The 23041-nt window shown below is 42.7% G+C and overlaps 1 protein-coding gene across 12 annotated transcripts in view; it reads left to right on the top strand.

The window, feature by feature from the left end:
* Nucleotides 1–23041, top strand: part of fbrsl1 (fibrosin-like 1) — a 302213-nt gene that overhangs the window by 272358 nt on the left and 6814 nt on the right. For 6 of the 12 annotated variants that reach the window (XM_019885189.1, XM_019885188.1, XM_019885187.1 and 3 more), the window contains 10 exons: nucleotides 12694–13108; nucleotides 13710–13966; nucleotides 16141–16391; nucleotides 19076–19129; nucleotides 19240–19335; nucleotides 20490–20561; nucleotides 21140–21169; nucleotides 21465–21536; nucleotides 21920–22052; nucleotides 22237–22320. In XM_019885189.1, the coding sequence (XP_019740748.1) occupies nucleotides 12694–13108; nucleotides 13710–13966; nucleotides 16141–16391; nucleotides 19076–19129; nucleotides 19240–19335; nucleotides 20490–20561; nucleotides 21140–21169; nucleotides 21465–21536; nucleotides 21920–22052; nucleotides 22237–22320 (1464 nt within the window). Of the gene's footprint in view, nucleotides 1–12693; nucleotides 13109–13709; nucleotides 13967–15784; nucleotides 15946–16140; nucleotides 16392–19075; nucleotides 19130–19239; nucleotides 19336–20489; nucleotides 20562–21139; nucleotides 21170–21464; nucleotides 21537–21919; nucleotides 22053–22236; nucleotides 22321–23041 lie in introns of all 12 variants that reach the window. The other 6 variants (XM_019885193.1, XM_019885182.1, XM_019885184.1 and 3 more) reach the window with 5 other exon arrangements.

Genomic DNA, 23041 nt, shown 5'->3' with positions numbered 1-23041 from the left:
GAAACACAACACTTTTATATCGGCTTCGGAAGTTCTTGTTGTCAAGCTTTCCCTGTGTGCAATGTGTTGGCCCATTCTCAAGGGTCTGCCTTGTGCACGGACCTAATGTGCATGAATTATTAACATAAACCCCGCTCAGTGTTCTAATAATGGATTGAGCCATGACTTCAGTCAGGTCAGTCATTTCCGTGTCTGTTAGGTGTTACATGTCAGGATACTTGACACCTGTCACTTAGTCCTATCAGTCCCCGTCATCCATCGCAGCAAGCCGGTGGACTGCGATCAGCCATTGTGACTGAGAGAGGGGGTGACAAAACGAGAAACGATTAGGCTTCTTTATGTGGCGCTGCGTTTATCGATTGAAATTGGATCCACATTTAGCTGTGGGGAAGGCGCATTTACACATTCACAATTAGGCCATGAATGTCTTTTAGGTTAACTTGTAGTGCTTGTGAAGTGTGTGAGGGAACTCATCTAGCCGCTTTGCTACAAATCAAATTAATCAATAAGAGTTTTGAAATTGTGTAATCGTTTACAAACATTGTTTAACATAGTCTAAATCGTTTCAAATTTCAGCCTCTCAACAGCAAACATTTTGCGCTTTATCTTGTCCTCATGAAATCAAACAGATTATATTTATGTTTAATCAAAATAAGACATTTGTTAGGGAAATAGAGGTACCACTTTTTTTCAGACCAATGTCACAAATACTTTTGATTCATAAAAATGTCTATTATACCAATGACAGATCAATTTAAAGAAAGACTTCATTTTGTTCTGACAAAAGGCAGAACAGTCAATCTGCAGTACACAATTTAAGTCCAACATAAAACATAAACAACTTAGTCTGAATTCATTATCCATACCAAAAAAAATACAGATTTAGCGACTTCAAATATTTTCATAACATAAATGGACAATCCTGTGGGATAGTTGGCAGTTCATGCATGAAATTTTGCAAAAATGCCAAATTTGAAAGTTATTATTTGTAATAAGTGTTTTTTGTTTTTGTTTTTTTTAAATGTGAACATGTTTTTTTTTTTTTTTTCGTTGCTACAAGTTTGAACTTTGATTCAAATACAGTGTTGGGACACACTATCAGTGGCAAAACTAAGAATTCATATTGTGAATTAGTCTGTGTTCCACACCCTAATAGAGGGCATCTTCTGCGCCGTTGTTTTTACATCATGCCCATCTTTGTATTTGCAGTGATATTTCCGTGCTGCTTAAAACCATTCATCCACAGACGTTGGAGTTAGTGCCACGCCATTGTGACTGAGGAAAGAAAGGACTTCCTGTAAACCAGGAAGTGCCCGTCTGCTAAAATGAACTGAACACTGCTTCTTTTGGTGGATTGTATCCAAAGATAAATCGGAGAATTGAGAAAGGATATCTCTCTCCACATCACCTGTCTCATCTTAATCCTCCTTCAGTTGTGGCTCAGCCAACTGCAGCGGGGAAAGCGTTTTCATTGTTTACTTGAAAGAATACATGGCCAGTGTCTTATCACTGCTGTCGGGCCTGAAATGTAAAGTGCCGACTGTGATCACTTAGTGTTTTTTTCTTGCTTATTCAACTCCAGGCTGTTTTTTTTTTTTTCTTGCTCCACGCATTGTTGTCGTGAGTTGTGCGCACATTTTAAGATCATCTCTGTTAAGATGTACAGAGCCAATGTTGTTTGGAGATGAAGCTGTAACACCCATTTATATAGACAGATGGTAGGCGATTGTCGCCAAACAGAGCGCTTGGATGATTTTCAATCATTGGCAAGGGGCCAGGCATCAGCCAAGACATTCTTATGATGACGTGAACGTGTTGGGAAGCTAGTCCCAAAGTTTAAGATGAGAAAAGCATTACCTCGAACAGAGAGAGTATACATTTCTTGAGATTTTATGATACACCCATACATTAGAAGCAATTGACAAAGAGGATACGGGTGGGAGGAAAGGAGTGCAATCAGATTCAAAATCAAACAGACGTACCACCAACCTGTCCAGAACATACTTTCCAAGTCTCTCCAGGTGGGTGGTTGTTGTCTACTGTTTGTTTCGTATTCCCTAGCTCCATACCTTTCCAGTTGTAACATATTAACATTCATGTTTCTCTCAGTGGCTTATCAGAGCCGCTCAGTCTGGAAGCAATACCGCAGGCTTGGACTACAACTTTCTGCTCGGGGCGGGGAGGCGTCTGAGTGAAGGTTTACTTTCAGCTAGTCCGCTAAAGGCCTTAAAGTCAACTGACGGAGAAAGTAGTCAGACCACATGCTCCGCAGAGAAAGAGCTTATGTTTAGTCCAGGATTTCACTTGGCAAATGCATAATTCATCATCTTTTTGTTTGTTAAGTATGTTAGGTGGTAATTTGCTCAGACACAGGGGCCTCCATTTTGGCCATTTCAGGGAAGGGTTTAAAAAAAAAAAAAAAAAAGAAAAAAGCATGTACCGTGTGGTCTCCTACAATAATCAAACAGTCATCTGCTTGACTGTTGTTTTTGGCTACCGTTAAATTCCCTGCTCTGGGCCTTGGTGGAGGGGGCCCTTATGGCCTCTGACTAACTGTAATGCCCCATTCAACAGAGCATTGGGTCAAACCTTCATGGGTGTTGGATTTGTGCTGCAAGAGTGTGATTATAAGGCTGTTTGCTTTGGCAAGCAAAGAGGCATCAAGGGAGTCAGAAGCAGGGCGTTATATCTGGAATGGGTCTCTCTCTCGCTCTCTCTCTTACTTTTTGCGTGTGGTTGCGTCATTTCCTCATGTAAGTATATTATTTAGTAAAGATGACTCTTTCAGGGACCCGTTTGGTGAACAATCTCTAAATGCACTGGATGAGTACATTGGATATCGAAAGCCGGGGCCTCTCATCCAACATCGTGACCTCTAACCTTGCAAATGTTCTTCTCGAGTAGTTGAGTAGGCACCTCAAATTTTATACATCATCTTCCCAGAAAGGTGAAAGCAATTGTAGCTGCAAAGGGGTGCCGATGCCATATCTTGTTTAATTTTTACGATCATTTTTATAATCTAAAACCCATATGATTTTCCAAAACGCACTTAAACTATCACACCCCACATGATATGGATGATGACCCCTCAGCAAGTGCCGAAGAGACAAAGGTTCCTGACCAGTTGTACCGCATCATTTGCTGGCAGGTTGGCCTATTGCTGACCTAATCCTGGCAGCAGATGCCACTCGAGTCTCAGAAGTGGCGTGTTGTTTTTCAGAGAGAATGGGCCACATGGGTCTCGGTATTTTATGGTGCTTAAAACAAACTCTCAAGTGTGACACTCCCAACACGTACCTTCGCAATAATCTAAGAGCTGGCAGCAAAAGAGAGAATGGAGGCTTTGACAAGAGTTTACAAGGTTTGATGTGGTGTGGCATCTCCGCTTCGACACAGATTCATGAAGTGAGTCACACACTCTGGGGTTTAATTTGGATCCCTCAAATGCTTTCAGTTGTTGTTTTGTCTTCTGCTGTCTGAAATATGTCAGGCGTATTTGTTTTGTCTTGTTTTTGTTTTGGCACCACTTTGGATAGTTTGACATTTGTCAGAAACATCTTGTGTGTCTGTTTTTCCCCCCCCCCCACCCATTGTGAAGTTGCATCTCGCAGAGAAATGTGTTCTTCTGTTTCATTTTGCACCCTGCGCCCTTTAACCATACTCAAACACGCACGCAGGCACACACACACACACACACACACACACACACCCACACACACACACACACACACACACACACACACACATATTTACACCCTTCTGCATATCGATATGCCTCCACTTAAATCAATTCTTCACTTACCATCACACCTGGAAGGAACAGCACAGTGGAATGTGGTTCCCTTGAAATCATTCAGACGGATTTGACTTGGTCTACAGATTAGAAATTTAGAATTTGGGTCTGTCATTTACCTGACAGGACCCTCCGCCCCGCCCTCCCTACCCTTTGCTCGATTAATTTATCTCTCTGTAGCTCTTTATCCTATATAGTCTCACTGTCATTCTCTGTTTTGCTGATCCTGAATGATGAATCTGCGTTAAACGCGACGTTGACGTATGATGTCAAGCGGTTTTGCACAGCAGTTTGTGAGTCAAAATTCGTATTTTGCACCTCAATCAAACACGTTCAAACGCTAAACTGCAAAAGCGTGTTTATATGGGAAAACGAAGAGATCTCAAATGTTAAAGAAATTACTGAATGCTAACCCATACGACCATAAAACGTTCCGATTCTTCCGAATACTGTAATTAAAAAAAAATTTAAAAATTCGGTGTGGCTGCTTTAGATCACGCGCTCCGTTCCCACTGTGTGGGACTGTGGTAGGGTAAGATAGTCCCACTCGTCGTCAGCCTGTCTTTGCGCCCAACGCATAGTACCGCACATATTCCCGCAACATACATATGAAGTGTCGATTGTCAATGTGCTGTGGAATTCACATTAGTCATCGCAGCTCCGAGCTGCCTTCTGCACTAATGCGCAAGCTACAAGCTTGCGACGTCACTGGTTCAGCGCAGGGCCGTCGCTAGTTACCATCCCTCGCTGCTTTAGTTAATTTTGATCAAAGGTCGGTGATGTAATAGAGGCCATTCTCTCGTGCTTTTGAAATCAGTTACAATTAGCTGACATGCAACTTAACCTACAAATATTTACCACCCAAGATTTTTTATTTTGTTTCTCAACAATTAAAAATCTTGAATTTAAAAAGTATATCTAGTTGGTTTCAATTATTAAAAAAAAAAAGCTGCACTGCCAAAAGACACAATATTAAATGAAATGTTGAAAATACAGTTTTAAATGAGGGTCAGTGTTTTTGATGATGTTTAGGCGAGCAAAGAAGGGTTTAAAAGTGCCGATGGCCTGCCACTGCATTAATGCCAATGTGTTTTAACTGGTCACTGTGTTCCATTGGGGGAACCGTATACGTCCAAAATTTAAGTGTGACAAATTTAGTTGAAACAGGGCTATGTTCAAAGAGAAGTCAAAAGTAGAAACACGTTAATTGTGATTTGAAATACATGCTCAGTCAGTGATCTAAAACCTAGTTGTGTGCAAAATGTTTCTTGGCATTTAAAAAAAAGTTCATCGTCGCGCAACTTAATCATCGAGTATGTTTTTTAAGATTGATGCTGTGATTGCATGGGCTGGCTTGTATTTGTTCAGCCTTATGCATTGACATTCCTCTGGCATTTAGAATGGTGCATTCCAATCGTACACTTGTATTAAATGGCTTCTAAGTATGATCAGCTGATTGCTAGAATGTGCGGCATTGAACAATGAACGAGGAAGAACCGTGGCTTCGGATTGATGTTCCTTCTTTGTAATTGGTGGGTGTTTTTGAGATATATTATCAACTTTAAAAAACGCTCATGATTATTTTAGTAACCTCAGCATTTGTGGCTTTCAAATTCTATCATTGGACACTTAATATGGCTGCTCTGCATTGACTAAACGTGAGTAGCCGAAGGATAGTTTGTGATACTTAACACTTCCGTCTAAGTAAAGATGTTTGTCCAACCTCACTCTCCCTCTTGGCACTAAATTGCAGTGGCTGCTTATGTCAAAACCAGGAGCTATAGCGAATCGTTAGGAGCTGTCAGCTTCCAATTGTTGCTTTGCTTTCAGACTATGGAGTGAAAATGGAGACGTAGGAGGAGGAAAAGAAAAACATGCGGGCTCTTTCAGCCCACTGTCATGCCACTTAGGATGTGTTGACGGATTTTCACGCAGCCATTTCCTTTTCATTGATAAGTAATCAGTGCGGCACTGAAAGATGATATTATATCCATTTAGTGGTGTGCGGGCTTTATACCTGTTCATACATGAAGGAAGGCTAAAAAGCAACACTTGTGTTTATATAGCTGAGCACTCATACCCTCCATCATTGCTTGGACATGTAGGCAAACGCTCCCTTTTCTCTACCTCTTACGTGTCATTCTTTCCTCTTAATCCTGTCTTGCCCACCTTTTTTTTTCTCTTGCATTCTTCATGGATTGTGAGCCAGCTGGTGGGCTAATAGTGGATGCTTTCCTGTGGAGGACCAAAGTGATCCAGCTAAGGCGTTATGAAAGCTTAAGTAAAGCTGACATGCTGTTGAAGAACTACAGCCCACACAAAGCTCAGTAACAGCCTGTGGAGAGATTCAGAAAAAAAAAAAGTCTTTAAATGAATGGGAGACACAGGGAGGCTGCCACTGTCCTCCCACCGGTGTCCCATGATATAGGAGGCAATAGTTAAGTCCTTTATTAGAAGCGGCACGCGCTGTCTCCGGTCACCTTCATAATTGTCCATTGCCGTAATCAATTGAGACAGCTGTCGCTGTGGCGTTCAAGTCCATTGGGCAGACGTGTCCTGCTAATTAATGAAATAATAAGCCAGTGTTGGTTGTTCGTCTGTGTGTGCCCTGCGATTGGCTGGCAACCTGTTCAGGGTGTACCCCAGCTACTGCCGGAAGACAGCTGGGAATGGCTCCAGCAAGCCCCGCGACCACTGTGACAATAAGCGGATCAGAAAATGGATGGATGGATAAGCCAGTGTTTGCAGTATTGAACAAATAACTCCTGAAAACTCCCCTTCCTTTCAAACTAAATTCATCTCCACGGTTCCACAGGCCTCAAGCTCTCTCTGGCCACTGGTAGTCTGCCCACAGTGGCCTCTAGGTAAGAGGGGTCACAGGGGTCAGTGACAGTCAATAGGGTCGGATTCCAAGCTGGCAGGGTGGGCCGTGTTGAAGAATCATTAGACTTGGCTTTTCTGTTAAAAGTTCCAGGATGTCCCCTCTATTATTTCGGAGATCTTAGTGCCACTGACCTTAGACGACCTGCCGATGTTCAGAGGAAGCTGAGACTGAAGGCGATGTCCCTGGGAACACATGAGCTTTGCGAGAAACTGTCCTTTTGTGGGGGATGGGGGAGGCAAGTGTAGGGAGTGTAAAGGTTTATTGCCCGTCTGTGACACTTCATAGCAAGGGTTAATGAAGGTTTAACTTTGCTTTTAAATCCACTGGACTGTGTGTGACATAAAAAGATTTGGACAGTTAACATCTCCAACCTTCTTCTTGTCTGTCTCCCTCCCTCGAGCGAAATGTGTTGCCTGCCTTTCTCCCCCCTCCCACATATGCACCATGAGAGGTGGATGATATCTGTGTTGTGCACCATATGGCCACAGTTAGAATCGGGATCTGACATGAGCCTGAAAAGTGGATTCAGCCCAGCTTGAGCTGCCAGCTCTTTAAAATGAACATTGGATTCTCAATTTATGCCTGGGCTTTGACTGTAAATGTGTTACAGCTTAACACCCATCCCCATTCTGCTGCCATACACTCCTTTTGTCAGTTGCTGTGGGAAGATCGGGGAATAATTAAAATGTGCCTGCTGTCCTTTCTCTTTAGCTGTCTTGGCCTCATTTCTCCTTGTCCACTGTCCTATGAACGTAATTTGCAAAAAAAAACAAAAATAAACTGACAAAAAACATTTGCTTGGCACAACTTGATATCAGCTTGGGGATGCTTTAGGAAGATTAAATAGTGTGAAGGAAAGCAGGCCGTTACACATATAGCTAATGATATTAATATTAGCAATATGGCCAATCAACATTGATCAGCCCCTCTGTTTGTGTTATGCAAAATAATTTGGTTGAAATCACCTGTGTCTTTCGAATGTCTTTTAGCAGAAGTGTTGATTAGGAAGTTTGCTGTCTTCTTATAGTAGCTGACCTCTATGCCATTTGCTTGCCAAAAGAGAAGCATGAACCAAATCATTGAGCGCTCATCCATTAAGCAGCAGCAAAATATTCTGCCAACCAGAACCGTCAGGGTAGGGATCAAGGCAGCGTGAGTTCTCGCATGCTATTCAGCAACGTCTTTTAGCCAATATCCCACTGTATTTAAATATCTGTCCGCTCGTGGCCTCGTTTCATCACTGCTGCCATGAATGAAGTCAACCACCATGTTTGCCTACTAAATGAGAACGCCCGATGGCCTTAAGCCTCTCCTAACACTCCGTGTTCTCACACACCCTTTCAAAAGGAATAATTTCCATACGGCTGTATCTAAGCGGGGGCCGGGGTGGGGGGACATTTGCATCTACCTGTAGGTTGTTTACCTGTCTTTTGTATGAAATGGCATCGTGTCAACAGTGGTCAAGTAATTTATGTAACACACTTATTGCATGTTCAGCTTTGTTTGTAAAAAATTTAGTTCGAAGATATCTAAATATTCTCCAAAGATTAGGGCTTCATTCATGAGGTAATTAATTGGTAATTAATTAGAAATTGCCTTAGAAGCAATGGATTTCAAAGACAACCATTTTGCTATTAAAACAAAACACGGAATGTGTCAGGACACCTTTAGATTAATCTATTCTTGATGATGGCTGCTAGCCTGTCGGAATCGAACTCAGGGCCAGGACTTTCTCAGTTGATCCCTATTGAAAATATGCTTAGCAAAGGCAACGTTGGACTGGATTTGTGCAAGCTCTCCATGTGTACCACAGGGCTAAGAGGGGGTCACAAGTGAAGGGTGTGGAAGGCTAGAACAGCTGCGAAGTAACACTGGGTTCACATCTCCCGCTGGACACATTAGTCATTTCTAAGGAAGCTCAATGGCCTGTTGTCCGTGTGCTTCTTTAGTTTGTCCCCCTAATCTTCCCACCCGTGCATCTCCATATGCTATACCCTTACAAAAAAAAAAAGGGCACGTGCACATGCAAAGACCCAATTCCCAAGCGCACAGCCTTGACAAAAACTATGAAAAAGATCAATAATGGGATGAGATGTCATCTGGTGAGCAGGCTTGCGACTTCCCCCAAGGGACTTTTGCTTCTCCCCTCAGTGCGCGAACCCAACTCACAGAAGGGGTTCGGGTGACTGTGGCGGAGAGGGACCTGTGGTACGCACTCCTACCAGCTGCTCAGGTTTACAGAAAAAGGCTTCAAACATATATTCATTCGCCATTTGAATCGTACAACTGCAATGTGCTTGTTTTTTTACTCAGAATGTGATCACAGGGAAAGTGCATTTTATGTCCAGAACAATGCTAAATTTGGCACTGAAATGAAATGCTATGAGCACGACTTGACAGTTGGTTTAGCAGTGAGGAGTTAATCAGAATATGTAACAATTACTGTGTTCCAAAATTCTCCTGAGATTGGAAGATTTTAGAGATCTACTCCTGTTGTCCATATTGTAAATGCTGGCTGCTATTTACAGTCCTCATGTAGCTTACTATTTCACTTTATGTACCATATTCACTGTAGCTGTACAAATGGGAAAAGTAATGGCTTAAAAAGCCATTACCGTATTTTCCGCACTAAAAGGCGCACCTAAAAGCCTTCCATTTTCTTAAAAGCTCACAGCGCGCATTAAAATCCGATGCACCATGTGTATGGTCATCACGGTAATATGTCTATAATAATGATAATAATAATAATAATAATAATAATAATAACCCCAAAATGGGTCCTTGCTAGAGACGTGCTTACAACGCAGAGTTCAAACTTAAGGCGATCGGTTTCGCAGTGGAACACGGCAATAGAGCAGCGGCAAGAGAGTTCAACGTTAACGAGTCAATGTTATAACTTGCTGTTGGTTAAGTGAATTGTGTCGCTGCTTTATTAATTAAATAGGTTTTACTGACATCTGATCGCAGCTATATAAATCAGGGTGTAGTGTAGTGTAGCGTTCTGTTGGCATTTCCTTGAGCGTAGCTCCATCCAGTGGATGCATTGTAGATTGCGTCTAATAATGCGGTAAGTCCAATATATGAAAAAAATTACAAAATAGGCCATTCATTGAAGGTGTGCCTCATAATCCAGTGCGCCTTTTAGTGTGGAAAATATGGTACTCCTCACTTCTCTCAGGACAACACATCATTTTATCCATCTTTTTTTTTTTTTTCCTGAAAACAAAACATTGCAATGAACCCCGTGTCTTTGGTCTCTTCACATTTACACAGCATTTAAAGGTGTTTGCATGTGTAGATCTGGAAAGGCATTCTTTACGGGCATAATGTTCCAACTGCAACCCCATTTTTTTGTATGTACTCCATTATGTGCCTGCCTGTCTGTGAGTGTCTTCACTTGCAGAGTGATTTTAATGAGGGTTATGTTGTTCGGTGTTGATACCTCCTTGCCTCTGTTAGACACCATTATCATCACCATCAGGGTATTCCAGCTCTCACCGTGGCTTCACAACATTAGTATTAGAGATGGCTTTCTTATTTTCTGGTGAGACTTGTTTTTCCATTGCTTGCCGTGCATTGCGTCTGGAGGAACACATTGCCATGGCAACATCCCAATGAAGACATTTTGACTGACATTTGCTTTTTATGCCAGTTATGTGCCATATAATGTATTTTTGTACATACGATTCTTTATTTTATTTATTTATTTATTTAATTTAGAGCTTAATTTTATTTCAAACCCTATGCCCAATTAAAGGTGTGGATAAATGTAAGCCTGGATTGAGGAATTTATGTTTAGATCAATCCTAGTTCTCCATTACTGTCCACAGTAAGGAGCAGAACAAAATAAATAATAATAATAAGGCACTGCACTGCCTTTGTAATTCTCTTTGTAGGTTTTAAGATTCTTGAAAGATTAACCAGGCTATTAATAAGAACAGGACATTCATGTACATGTAGTAGGCTACATGTCAAGCTCAGACTTGGTTTGTACTCACTGACGGTGCGTTTGCAGTATTTTTAATTGAATTCTTCCTCTTACTCATCCTACGTATGCCTTACTGTGTTTTTTTCTCTGAATGTCAAGTTCATGTGATTAAAACAAATTCCTATTTGGGTTCAGGGTCAAACTTGCTTCATACTTTGTTTTTTTTTTTTTTTGTGGATAAGACTGACAAATGCATTTCATTATGATTCATAAGAGCTTAGTAATGATACCGAAGTGAAAGGTGTACAGACATGGCATTTTGTGATCTTTCCTATGCTTGAACTGTGGATAATTACCGCGCTAAATTGTAGCAATTTAAGAAAGACAATTCACTGATTGCAAAAGCTCACTGATTGTTAAAAGGGCCAATGCTGAGAAGAGAAGACACATTGGAGCAGTTCTCAGAGTGCCTTGATGCCATTTCCAAAATCTTCTGGAAGATCATGTAGGGTGCACAGGAAGGGACATCAACAGTGAGGCCAAGATTACGGGCCACAATGTCTCTTCGCATCACAATTGAAACATAATTATTTTATGCCAGATTGTGTGCTCAGCAAAGCCCTGAATAGGGACCGACATTTAACTTTAATTACCTATGATTTATTCATACTGACTGGGTCGCAAGGAGAAATTGGATCATCTGATTATAGTCAAGCATGAAAATGACCTGATTAAACACTTGACAGAACCAAAGAGGAGGGAAGTCATGAGGAATGTGGGGAAGGAGACATTGGGCCATCAGCAAAATTAGTGATGTTTTGCTCATCATTGCTGTAGTTCTCTGCATTCACCAAGTGTCAAACAATCCTCTTTTGTGCACCTGTGGACTTTTTTCAGCATGAAATGTGACTGAGCCAAACTAGGATACAGTTTGGAATCTGAGATGACCGGCACTGTTGACTGTAGATTAAATGAGCAAAAGTACTGAAACGCATGTCCTATTAGTTTCCCCCGTGCTTGTGTGGGTTTTCATAGAGTCCACATCACCAAAATGTGCTTCTTGGGGTAATTATCTCATTCAATGCCCGACATTTTTTGGGAGAGCCGGTGCAGCCATTTTTGACCATTATTTTTGAAGGCCTACAGGAAATGTAGTTCTCTAGCTATATAAGCATGGAACCTACCAAAAGAAAGTTTTGAACCCTCTTCTTGTTGAACTCTGTGTGTGTGTGTGTGTGTGTGTGTGTGTGTGTGTGTGTGTGTGTGTGTGTGTGTGTGTGTGTGCGTGTGTGCGCCTTTGTGCGTGTGTTTGTGTGCCTGTGTTCATCAAGGATGACAATGGGAGGCCATCAGCTTTGCTTTTTTTGTGGGGGTAGGGGTGGGGGGGTTCTGTTTTAGCGTGAGCTGCCGGTATTTGGTCTTACGTATTCTAAACACCACACTGCTTCTGCACATCAGGATTGCTGCACCGCACCCCACACACTCACATGGTGTGCGACCAAGACCTGATCAAACCACTCCTGCCATCTAGTGGTGATATTTCATACCAGACTCATTCCCACAGCCTCGATACTAACTGAGCAGGTGCACGATGCCCTTCATTAATATTAAAAAAAAAAACAAAACAAAAAAAAACACCCAAAACGTATTGCTATGTTTTGGCACTAAATGATTAGGTTTTTGCAAATGTATTTTTACGTTTCGGCATTACATGAGTTGAAGACTCTATTAAAGTGTCCTTACGTGTCACTATGAGGGTGAATGGTTGGGCCAGTCCATCGTGCACTCCGCCTCTTGCCCAGAGTCAGGATGGACTCCAGCACCCCCATAATCCTCATAAGGATTTGGAGTATAAAAATTGATAAATGGATGATGCCTCCAACTTTTTGGGACAAATTAGGAAAGGCCCTTTTTGTCCAGCAACGATCTGAGTTAGCCTTCACTGCACAACATAAATGTCCTCTGATTTTCACAAACCTCTTCAGGCCATCATCTACCGCAATACTTTTGCCCATCAGGATTATATTACCTTTATATACCTTTGATTGATCAGCTTTATTCTCACAGTGGCTGTGTGTCTTTCCTCAGGTGTGTCAGCGAATGAGAGTCTTGAGTCAAAAAGTTGTTGCTCAACCAAAGTGTCCGGTCTTCAGCGCAACCGGGAACAGAACAACATTGAGGTGCCATTTGCACCCCCGCTGCCCAGCCCTACTCCGGCCTCAGCGCCAACGGGCTCGCCGGCCCCTGCTGCAGCCGCCGCACCCCCAGAACCTCCTCAATCTCGCCTCCTGAGCCCATCTCCTCTCAGTGTCAAGCGGGAGCCACAAGGCCCACCCCCTGTCCCTTCCCCATCCCTGCTGAGGGCACCGCCCCATTTCTACCCTCCTCACCCACACTCACAGCAGGATTCCTGCATCCCTGTGGGGGTGCCACAGCCCCACCCCCGGCCAATCATAAGACATCAAGTACACCACCCGCTGCAGTACAACCTCCACGACATCAGGTAGGTGTTAATGAGGTGCAAATAGGTTACAGAGCTGTGTGAAAGACAAGAGACTCTTGTGTTGTTACTTATCACTCAACAACGCCAACAGTTATGTTCATGTTTTTTGTTTTTGTTTTTACCCTCAATATAAAACAACACTCGGTCACTAAAAAGCTATCTGGACTTACTCCGGGATGCTTTCTGTGCATTGCAGTCACAATTTCTCTCCTTGTCCTTGTAATCGATATGAGCAATGCAATAAACCAGAGCGCTTTCCAAACTCTTTTGCTCCAGTGTAGTGACGAGATACTGTAAAATCTCATGCACTACCCAGCATTGACTTTTTTCACAGCAAAATTGATTTTCCGCCTACCATGCAAGATTTACTGTTTTTCATTGAGCCATTTCCTCCTTTAAAATGTCTGCGCAGTCTTCCCCCGCCTCGGCAAAGGCCTTATTGCATTACCGTTCTTGTCAACTTGTTATTATTATTTGCCTGGAAATGTAATTGATTTCCTTTGAAGTGCATCATGCTTCATGCATGATTTTTATGTAATGTTCAAGACATCTAATCGGTCATTTAAATGTTAATCTTTTGTTCTGTCGCCTTTATCTTCAGCCACCAGAGCAGTCCTGTTCTGCCCAAACATCACCTCACTCCATCTCAACACCACCCACTCAGTGGGCTGCCTTCCTCAGCCCCCACCTTGCCTTTGTCCATAGCCAACCTCTCTACCTCGCAATATTCCTCCCTACGGAGCCCGGCACATCGCCATTCGGCCATGTTCGCAACCCCAGCAACACTGCCTCCACCACCAACCTTACCTACCAACAGTTTAGTGGTGCCTGGTCACCCTGCGGGTACCCCCTACCCAGGTAATATTGCAAACAAATCACAGCAGACAAAAACACTGTTTACTTTCGGGACTTTAATTTGATCTCAACGTAACCAAGCTACATCAAATACTGACAGCCGTGCTCAGATTATTGGTGGTTATGTTACTAGTTGCAGTAATTAATTCCAATCCAAATTGCTTAATTGCCTTTTACCTGTCTGGGCTTTGAGTCCTTGTAAACATTTATAAAAATAAAAATAAAAATCTGCCAATGTATTTCTAGATTATGATTGCAATTTTCCATCAATGGTTGCATGGCGGACAACGATAAAAGTACGTTTACCATAAGGACAAAAGCGTAACTGAAAATTCTGCATATTTAAATTGGATTGTTTTTGTTTGTTTGTTTGTTTGAGCATGGCTGCTTTCAGCACAGGTAGTTGTTGATTTAGTCCATCCAATGATGCATTTTTTCCCATTTTGTGGATTACCTGTGAATGTTTTCTTTTTAGTTAATATAACTACAGATGTTAGAATAATTCCTTCTCCTTTAAGCATAAACACAGGTGCTATCAGCACTGGAGTCAAGTCGAACAATGTTAATGTCATGAGTTGTGTAAATCGACGACTACCTGTATGCTGTGTATATCCATGACTTCGATTAGTTAGAGGTGAGCTGCAAATTAAGTACAAAAAAAAAAACCATAATCCAAAGCAATTATAATACATTTAAAAATAAAATAAAATAAAAACACAGGCTTAGTTCCTTATGAACCAAAGTAATGTGAAATAGAGTAAAACCATCTGGCGTTGGCCCTGTCCCCCGAGTTGCCTTGGGCTCGAAATTCTTCAATTGATCTGGACATTTTGTTCGCAGTATATGATCTCAGCATTGTAGTCGTCATTTCTGGCTCTTTTCTGCCCCAGTGTAACTGTGCCCCTGTGCACAAAGACATGTTCACAAATTCATGATTGGATGAGTGGATATAGTGGAAGAACCTGAGAAGCCAGCCGTACCTCAAACTCATCCGACACCTTTGAGATGAGCTCGAACAAACATCGTGAGCGCTTCCCTCTCATTCGGCATCTCCAAATGCCCTTATGGATGAATGGACACACAGTCCCACAGACCTACTCCGACATCATCTGAAGTCTTTCCAGAAGCGTGAGAGCTGTTACAGTTGCTGTGACGATTACAATCGGGAAGAGAAAACAAAGCAGATTCCACTGTCATGTATCACACAGTGGCGATGAAGGGATGCGTTGATTTCATGGCTCGTCTCATTCTTGAATTTACTACTTTGAATATATTTTATGGAGCTGTCGTGCTCATAAACAAGTGAGAAGTAGGAAAGTAGCCTACCACTTGATGCAGATGGAAAAATACGTAAAAAAAACTTGTAAATATAAATGAGCCAATGTAATTTGGTGGACAAACAGCGTCAAATGTCATCAAAGTGTTCTTCTTCTATCGTGTATCATAAACTTCAAATGTACACTCGGCTTAGCAAAAGTGCATTTTACGTAGGGTGCCGAATTGTCACCGGAACTGGACAATCATCAAAGCTGGAGAAAAGTAGTGCTTGAATAGGCGATTGTTTTGAAAACGCTGCACTGCATCAATGCAGAGGCAATACTTCATTTTTGCCAGTAACGGCTGGCTGTAATTATTTCCTGAGATGCTAATTAAAGTATTACCACAACCAGCCATTTTGTGCTGCAAAACAAGGACACAGACCGTCGTCTCCAGCGACGATGCTTGTCCCCAAAATCTGCCTCACCGTGCTTTCTGTTCACCGGCAAGTGCGCGTGTGTGTGTTTTCTGCTGGGATGACTCTTGGTTCTCTCCTGTCTTTAGATACCAGCCTGTTGATATCATTCAACCAACCTATCATGTATTGCCAGCCTCATTCGGGGATTCTGATTGGCACATTGTCACAGGCAACTCTGTTACCACCACCAATGAGTCCCCACGTAGAAAATCCTCACAGCATGAGCTGGAGAAACAGAGAATGCCAGGTGACTATTTTCTTTCTCTTCTACCCTTGTTGTGAAGACTGACTGGGCGCCCGTGCCTTTTTTTTTTCTTCTTGTGTTTCCATCTATCCCCCTCTCCTTGCCCCCTTTTTTCTTTGCATTCTCTTTATTTATTTATTTTTTTCATTTATTATTTTTTTTATTTTTTTGGGTTTTCCTCGCTCTCCTTTCTTGCAGAGCATGATCTACTGCGGCAGGAGCTGAACAACCGATTCCTGGTTCAGAGTTCAGAGCGGGGCCGGGGGCCATCTGCCTCGCCGCTGGCCCCCGTGTCGCTCCTGAGGGCCGAGTTTCACCAACATCAGCACATGCACCAGCACCAACACACCCACCAGCACACCTTCACGCCCTTCCCCGCCAGTCTGCCCCCGGCCGCCATCCTCACCCCGCCCACCGCACCTCCCATGGTGCGTAACCAAGCCAGAAATGTGAGGATAAGTAAAAAAAAATAATCATAATAAATTAAATCAACTTTGAAATTCTAGTCACTTCCCTCGCCACCATCCCAGTCCCCTTCTCAATCAACTCCCGCTGTTTATTCACCCCGTAATTGACCCAACGTGTCCCGTTGCTGTAGGAATCCCTCCCTTCAGGAAAATAATCACTCTTTATCAGTTTAGGTCTATGATACCTGCTCGGCGCACACCTCCAGGATCCATGAATAGTTGTTAAAATCCACTGGCTTCTGCTTCCCCCGATTTGATTCACACACTCAACCTTGCCTCTGTTCATTTTCATAATGTTATTTACACTGCATCACGTTTCAAAGAGATTGTGTTGGGTGTGCCGACTATGACCCCCCTGACCAAGTTTTACATGAAATGTCAGTCCTCTGATATATATTGTGCAGGGGAATCACCTTAAGGTAGGCTTTTGTATCGTGTTTAAAAGATTCTGTTTTGAAATGATGAGGAAATTGTCATTGGCATCAGACAGCGTATGAGTGTTCAGAGCAAATAGGTGACTGAGAGACACAACCCAGACGGCGCAGTTTGTAGAATGCCGTCATTGCAGATGAAAGACATTTTCGATACTATTTTGATCCCGCGGTCGTGCTGCTGCTGCTAACAGACTGCCATTAAGTTTTGCATGGCAGTTTATGAGGGAGGATCAATCTGTATTTCCCAGACTAGTACTGAGAAGAAAGGTTTATGACTATTCATTTCTTACATGCAGCAATTCGGGCAAAAATCACAATTTCCTCTTCTGGCTCAAGTACGGTATAATGATGTCATTTATCATCTCTTGACCGCTGAGTAAGAGCTTGGTGGTCATTCGCAGCCCACTTTAAGTGCTCACAGGCCACTATGCATCGACTGCTTCACTTTTTTTTTTTTTTCTTCAAACTGTGTTTCTCCTTAATGTGTTTCCTCACCCCACCATTTTCCCAACAGTGATTCTTCTCTTTGGATGCATGCTGGGAGCCGCGGGATTAATGATGTAGTTGTTGTTGCTGTGTTGTCAGGTGGTTTATCACAATATCTCTCTCCTGTCCTCTCTCCACTCCTCCCCTTGGCTCTTGTCTAATTTTAGCTGTTACATTCCTTGGCTAATGGCAGTAATTAATGAAATTACACAGCATCGATATTTGTTTATTGTTCAGTGCCCTCAAGCAGGTGGCAGCATTGACCCACTCTGTCGACCCCCCCAACCCACTCCCCCTATGTGAGCAAGGAATATCGATGAACGATAAGCTGTTTAGAATCAAACTGACAGGCATCATATATTCCCTGGAATGATTTTTTTTCCTTTTACAAGGCTGTAAAGAGACAAGGCTTTCCGCTTTCAGTGTTAGAATTAAGCTGGCCGGGCCTTCAGCAATGCAGAGGAGGCATTTAATGAGCGCGAAAGCTGGCTCGAGGTTGCCTCTCAGTAGGCCGGCTGTCTTTGATTTGGGCCCATTAGAATCCTTGAACGAGCACTGCCGCTGTTTTGCGCAGATGTGAATGTCCCTGCTGCACCAGAGGGCCTCCAAGTCCAAAGCTTGCGTCCTCACAAGGAGCTTAGCCAACAGCTTAACCACCCGCGTCGCAGCACACACAGCAATATAAGTCCCTACTACCCACTCACTTTTATGTCAACTAAAATATGTCAGTACCCGCCAGGAGAGTTTATAAAAACACTCGCAAAAAGCACCTGCAAATGGTTTGTGTGTTTGTGGAGGGGAATAAGTTACTGTCACATGTAATTAGTGTGTTTTAAAAATTTCAAGCCTGTATTGGCTCGAGAACAGACGCACAATGCCACTATTCATGTGTGGGACAACGTTTTCACTCTCTTCTTCCCTCTTCAGCTTCATGATGAGTTCCTTGTGTGTCGAGAGCATGATCAAAACATTTTCATTCGAAGGACACCGTTGTTAAATGGCAAATTACTAATGTGGTTATTCGGCTAGACTATAGCTCTCCTGCTCTAAAGCTTTCACCACATCAATTAAGCATTTATAGATATTTTTTTTTCTGTGTATCAGTTACATGCTGATCTGTCTTGAATCAGCGCCTAAGCATTGCTAACGTCGTCTGCTCCACTGACATTAAAAAAACTTATGGACGGGCTGGTCACACAAAAGGCTCCTTATGGCCTTTCATTTGGGTTTTTTTTTTCCTTTTTTGTACGATTGCTTAAATCACGGTCAGGGTTTTAAGTCAAGTCTGGGTTTTTGACAAATATAGCTCTGGGGCCTCGTTTGATAAACTACAGTAAAAACTGTTAGTTTCACATAAATTCTCCATTGAATAGGACCAACTGGTTTGTTGAATAATGATATAATTCCCATGATGACCGCGCCCAATCCCGCCCAACCACTGCCACCCTCATACCGAGACCTTGCATGCACAGTTGGATAATTTGTGCTCTTGTTAATAAGTGTCCTGCCTTATCTGACAATGCAATCGAAATAAACCCATGACCGTTGAAAGCCAGCTGCTTCACTTGAGGGCTTAATAGTCTGGATCAAATTGTGCTTATCGCTCTTTTGCAGATGGTGATCATATGTCTTGTTTTCTTCCCCGAATTATAAGAAGTTATGATGAACATGATATATGATGGACTGAGTTTGTGAAGTTGATCAATTCTAATCCAATGTTCTATTTTTCTGCTTTTTCTCTTCCAGTTTGACAAATATACCCCCAAACTGGACAATCCGTTCATCAGACATCATTCTAATGTAAGTCATTGTAATTTAAACCCCTCATTTGCATTTGAAAAGGTCAATAGTTGACCTATTTGAATGTTGCCCCCGGATCATTTGGTTTTCTCCATCCCCTTTCTCCTCAGTTCTTCCCCTCCTACCCTCCTACCATGCCGGGTATGCCCCCACTGCTCCCACACTCAGGACCCTTCAGCTCACTGCAAGGAGCCTTCCAACCCAAGGTCAGCCCCTTTGCCCAAATCTCATGCATGAGCTGAAAAAACAAACAAACAAACAAACAAAAAACAATAATTTTCACACACACACACACACACACACACACACACACACACACGCTCCTTTTAGTTTCATATATTTTTAAATATGCGAGCATAACACACCATGTACCTTCAAAAGAAATCTGATGAAAAAAGGTGATGATCTATAGGTTTTCATTCTCTCCCAACAATTTGGCAAAACGTTTACCCCATATTGTAATTTAAGAGATGTTGTCCCTAATGCTATGTTCTACATTCAACACACATGTCATTTATTGGCTGTTTTCATTGCAAAACAGCATTGTCTGAGCATGCGGCAGCCTGAGCTGAGTACTGAACGAAACCATGACAGGCAACAGCTGAGAGCATTAGATAACATCTGTCTGTCTGGGTGAGACAAGCCTCCAAAGGCTGCAGGGGTGATGGCAATGAGGATGGGAAGGATAAGAAGATGTGGGAGGAGGGTGTGGTTGTGTCTGGCAGATGCCCAAAGGCTCTGACCTGGTGTAGGCACCAATCAAAGCTGGCCTAAATCCACTGGCCTTATTCCCGGTGGGTTCTGTCATGAAGAGGCCCTTTTGTCAAAGGCCCCTCCAGATGGTTCACGGAACACTCTTAGATGTGGAAATCCTCCGAGAGGCATTCTGGGAGAGGAGCTTGGGGGTGAGGGACTTATGTGTGTTTGGATGTGTGTCTGTTGGTGAAAGCCGATGACTTGCGTCAACCTGCAGGAATTTCCCAGCCGTGATTTAAGGATGGATTAATATGGCTGATCCAGGCACTCTGATGACATAACAAGAAGATCAGAGAGATCTGAGATGGGTTAGCCTGCTGTGGGTCAGCAACAGTTGTAGGAACCATCTTCAGCTTTGACACATCGGTAGCTAAGGATTACAAAGTTAAAAGTCACACTGAGCACCGTCAAAATGATGAGGGGAATCGTCTTCCACTTGCATCTGTGCAAATCTACACATGTGAATTGTACGTTTTAAAGACAATACATAGTACTTACAGTACATACAGTCAACATGATGCTGTAACTTCGACTGTTATTCCTATTCCTGTGCTTTTTCAGTTAGCTTTGTCAGCTAATGTGTGATCGCTTTCATTCTCCGCAGGCATCCAATCCCATCGATGTAGCAGCACGTCCTGGAGCAGTACCTCACACACTCCTTCAGAAAGATCCACGGGTGAGCATCAAGCCATCCACCTATGCTCCAGTCATGTATTTGTTGCAAACATGACAAACTTAAAGACAAAATATGAGTGAGCTCTGAGCGTCACGATATTCTATTCCGTGGTTGCGCGAGTTTTCACCTGGTTCCCTGGCTTCTTCCCACATTGCACATACTTTTGACTTCGGTTGATTTACGGCTCTAGATATTCATTAAGTGTGAATGTGTGTGTGGATGTCAGTTTTTCTGTACGTGCACTGTTATTGGCTGGCAACCAGTCCAAGGAATACTACGCCACTCGCCAAAGTCAGCTGGGAAAGGCTCCAGCTCACCCACAGCTATTGAGTGACGGATAATAACGTTGAGGTTAAGCTGTATAGAAAATGGATGATGGAAAGACAGAAATATTGAAGTAGATGTGACACACGTGTGCTTGTGAAATGTCTTTGCATTTAGTGCGAGAGTGGCACTGGACATTTATCCATGAGAAACTAACATGAATGCCATTAGCTTTTCAAAACAGCACTGTGTTTTCCCACTTCATAAAGCTTTGGAGGATAGATGACAAGTATTGTCTGTTTCTCTCCATTCAGATTACGGACCCATTCAGGACAAATGTTCGAGTAAGTTGCAGCTTTGTTTCTCTCCTTTATAAGGTTTCATTTCCCTGGCCAGGCCACAAAGTCAAACATTCCACAATAGTCACTGACAAAGAAAATACAAGCTGCTGCATTCAAGGTTAGCATTGGGGTCTCTCTGTGTTAAAGTTAGGGTTACATTTTGTTACTCGGTGCCTGGTTGGAAACCAGGATGACTTACCAGTTTGTAGTTTGGCCAGAAATCTCAATACCGGCATCCGGTTTTAGCTTTAGCTATAAAAGCCAGCTGGCTAACATCAGTTTCTCTCTAAATTTGTAGAAACCTGGCAAGTGGTGTGCAGTGCATGTCCAGATCGCGTGGCAGATCTACCACCACCAGCAGAAAATGAAGGTGCGTGAGATGGAAACAGTTTTTACTGTCACCAAAACTAGATGTCCACATCCCGAACAGAAGCATACCACATCCAGTAGAGGTCTGCAATCATGTTCTTGAATATTCAAATCAAAAACAGGTGCTTTTATGCTCTGAAGAGACATTGTCATTAACCATTACAATGTTGAATAGAAGTAGCAAATTAGGGATGCCACTGAAATCACGTGGCACCATTCAGACCCTGTACGTCTGGTGAAATCTACATACATTAGTTATAATATTTCAGAATTGGAGATGCTGAATTATTTGTTTGTTTACCCACCTCAACCGGCTCATTGTTAGGCACTGTTGCCTAGCAACCTAATTTTTCTTCCCCCTGTTTGTGCCTTGCTCAAACATAGCAAATGCAGCTGGACCCCCACAAACTAGACATGAATGGGAAGCTGGATCTGTTCAGCCGACCCCCAGTCCCAGGTGTCTTCCCGGGGTTCCCATATCCTCATGACCTGGCACGACCCCTCTTCTCCTCTTCAGGTCAGTGGGGTCCCTCAGCACCAAAATAAGTGGAGGAATAATAATAAGACACATACCGTATTTTATGGACCGTGAGGTGAAAAATCCACAAATTGTGGACCACTACCCCAACCTAAGCTAATTACAGAGCTTGCAACTGTGTGATTGGAAGTGAATAATCTTAATGTCCCCTCTGCTTCGATAGGCTCAGGCCACCCTGCTCCCTCTCCATATGGTCCTGCTGCCCACCCCAGTGGTTTCCTGCCTCCAAGCCATTTGGCAGGTAAGTGTAAGTAATTCCATGTTAATATTGTTATGATCTTCTCTTTATTCCATCGCTCTCAACTTGGTGTATCTCACCTTAACTCATTTATTGCATTAACCAAGGAGGAGAACACCAGGATGTAATGCACATACATGGCAATTTTCCGCGGATCCGCGGAAATCCGCCGTTTTATTTCTTAAATTGATCATTTTTGTGAATCGTCTAAATCCGTTGAGAAAATTTTAGGGGCGGTCAGGTACCTTATCGTCGAGTTTTCACGAGCTCTCCCGAACAGTCTCTCCGTTTTCCGTTTGTAAACAGCCCTGCGATTGGACGTGTATGAAAGCTTCAACTAATCAGATCACTGAAGGCATTATTTGTTGCGGAAGTCTTAGCTCGATTATAAACGGCCCAGCGATTGGTTAACTACAAGCGATTGGACCAATCAAATTGCATGTAACATATTGTTTTACCTGATTCATGGCGGCCTGTTCGTCTCGCAAATTCATTGTTCTGGGATCGTTTTGAGCGGAATTATGAAATTTTTGACGAAAGATCAGGAGTCTTTAATCCTAGAAATTGACTCAAATGTCAAGAATAAATTCCGATTGGACTGGCTTGACAGAAAAGTCACTGTAAAGGTTAAAATTGGTTCCAAGTTCGACGAAGTTACAGAAGCTCTTGGACAATAAGCTTTGACGTAGCAGGCAAAGCTTATTGTGTGTATTGTAGTGACTTAATTAAC

Source organism: Hippocampus comes, unplaced genomic scaffold, assembly GCF_001891065.2.
Source record: "Hippocampus comes isolate QL1 unplaced genomic scaffold, H_comes_QL1_v1.1 scaffold45, whole genome shotgun sequence".
Taxonomy (NCBI): domain Eukaryota; kingdom Metazoa; phylum Chordata; class Actinopteri; order Syngnathiformes; family Syngnathidae; genus Hippocampus; species Hippocampus comes.
The sequence above is the reverse complement of the archived record's forward strand: the minus strand, read 5'-3'. Positions and strand labels throughout refer to the sequence as shown.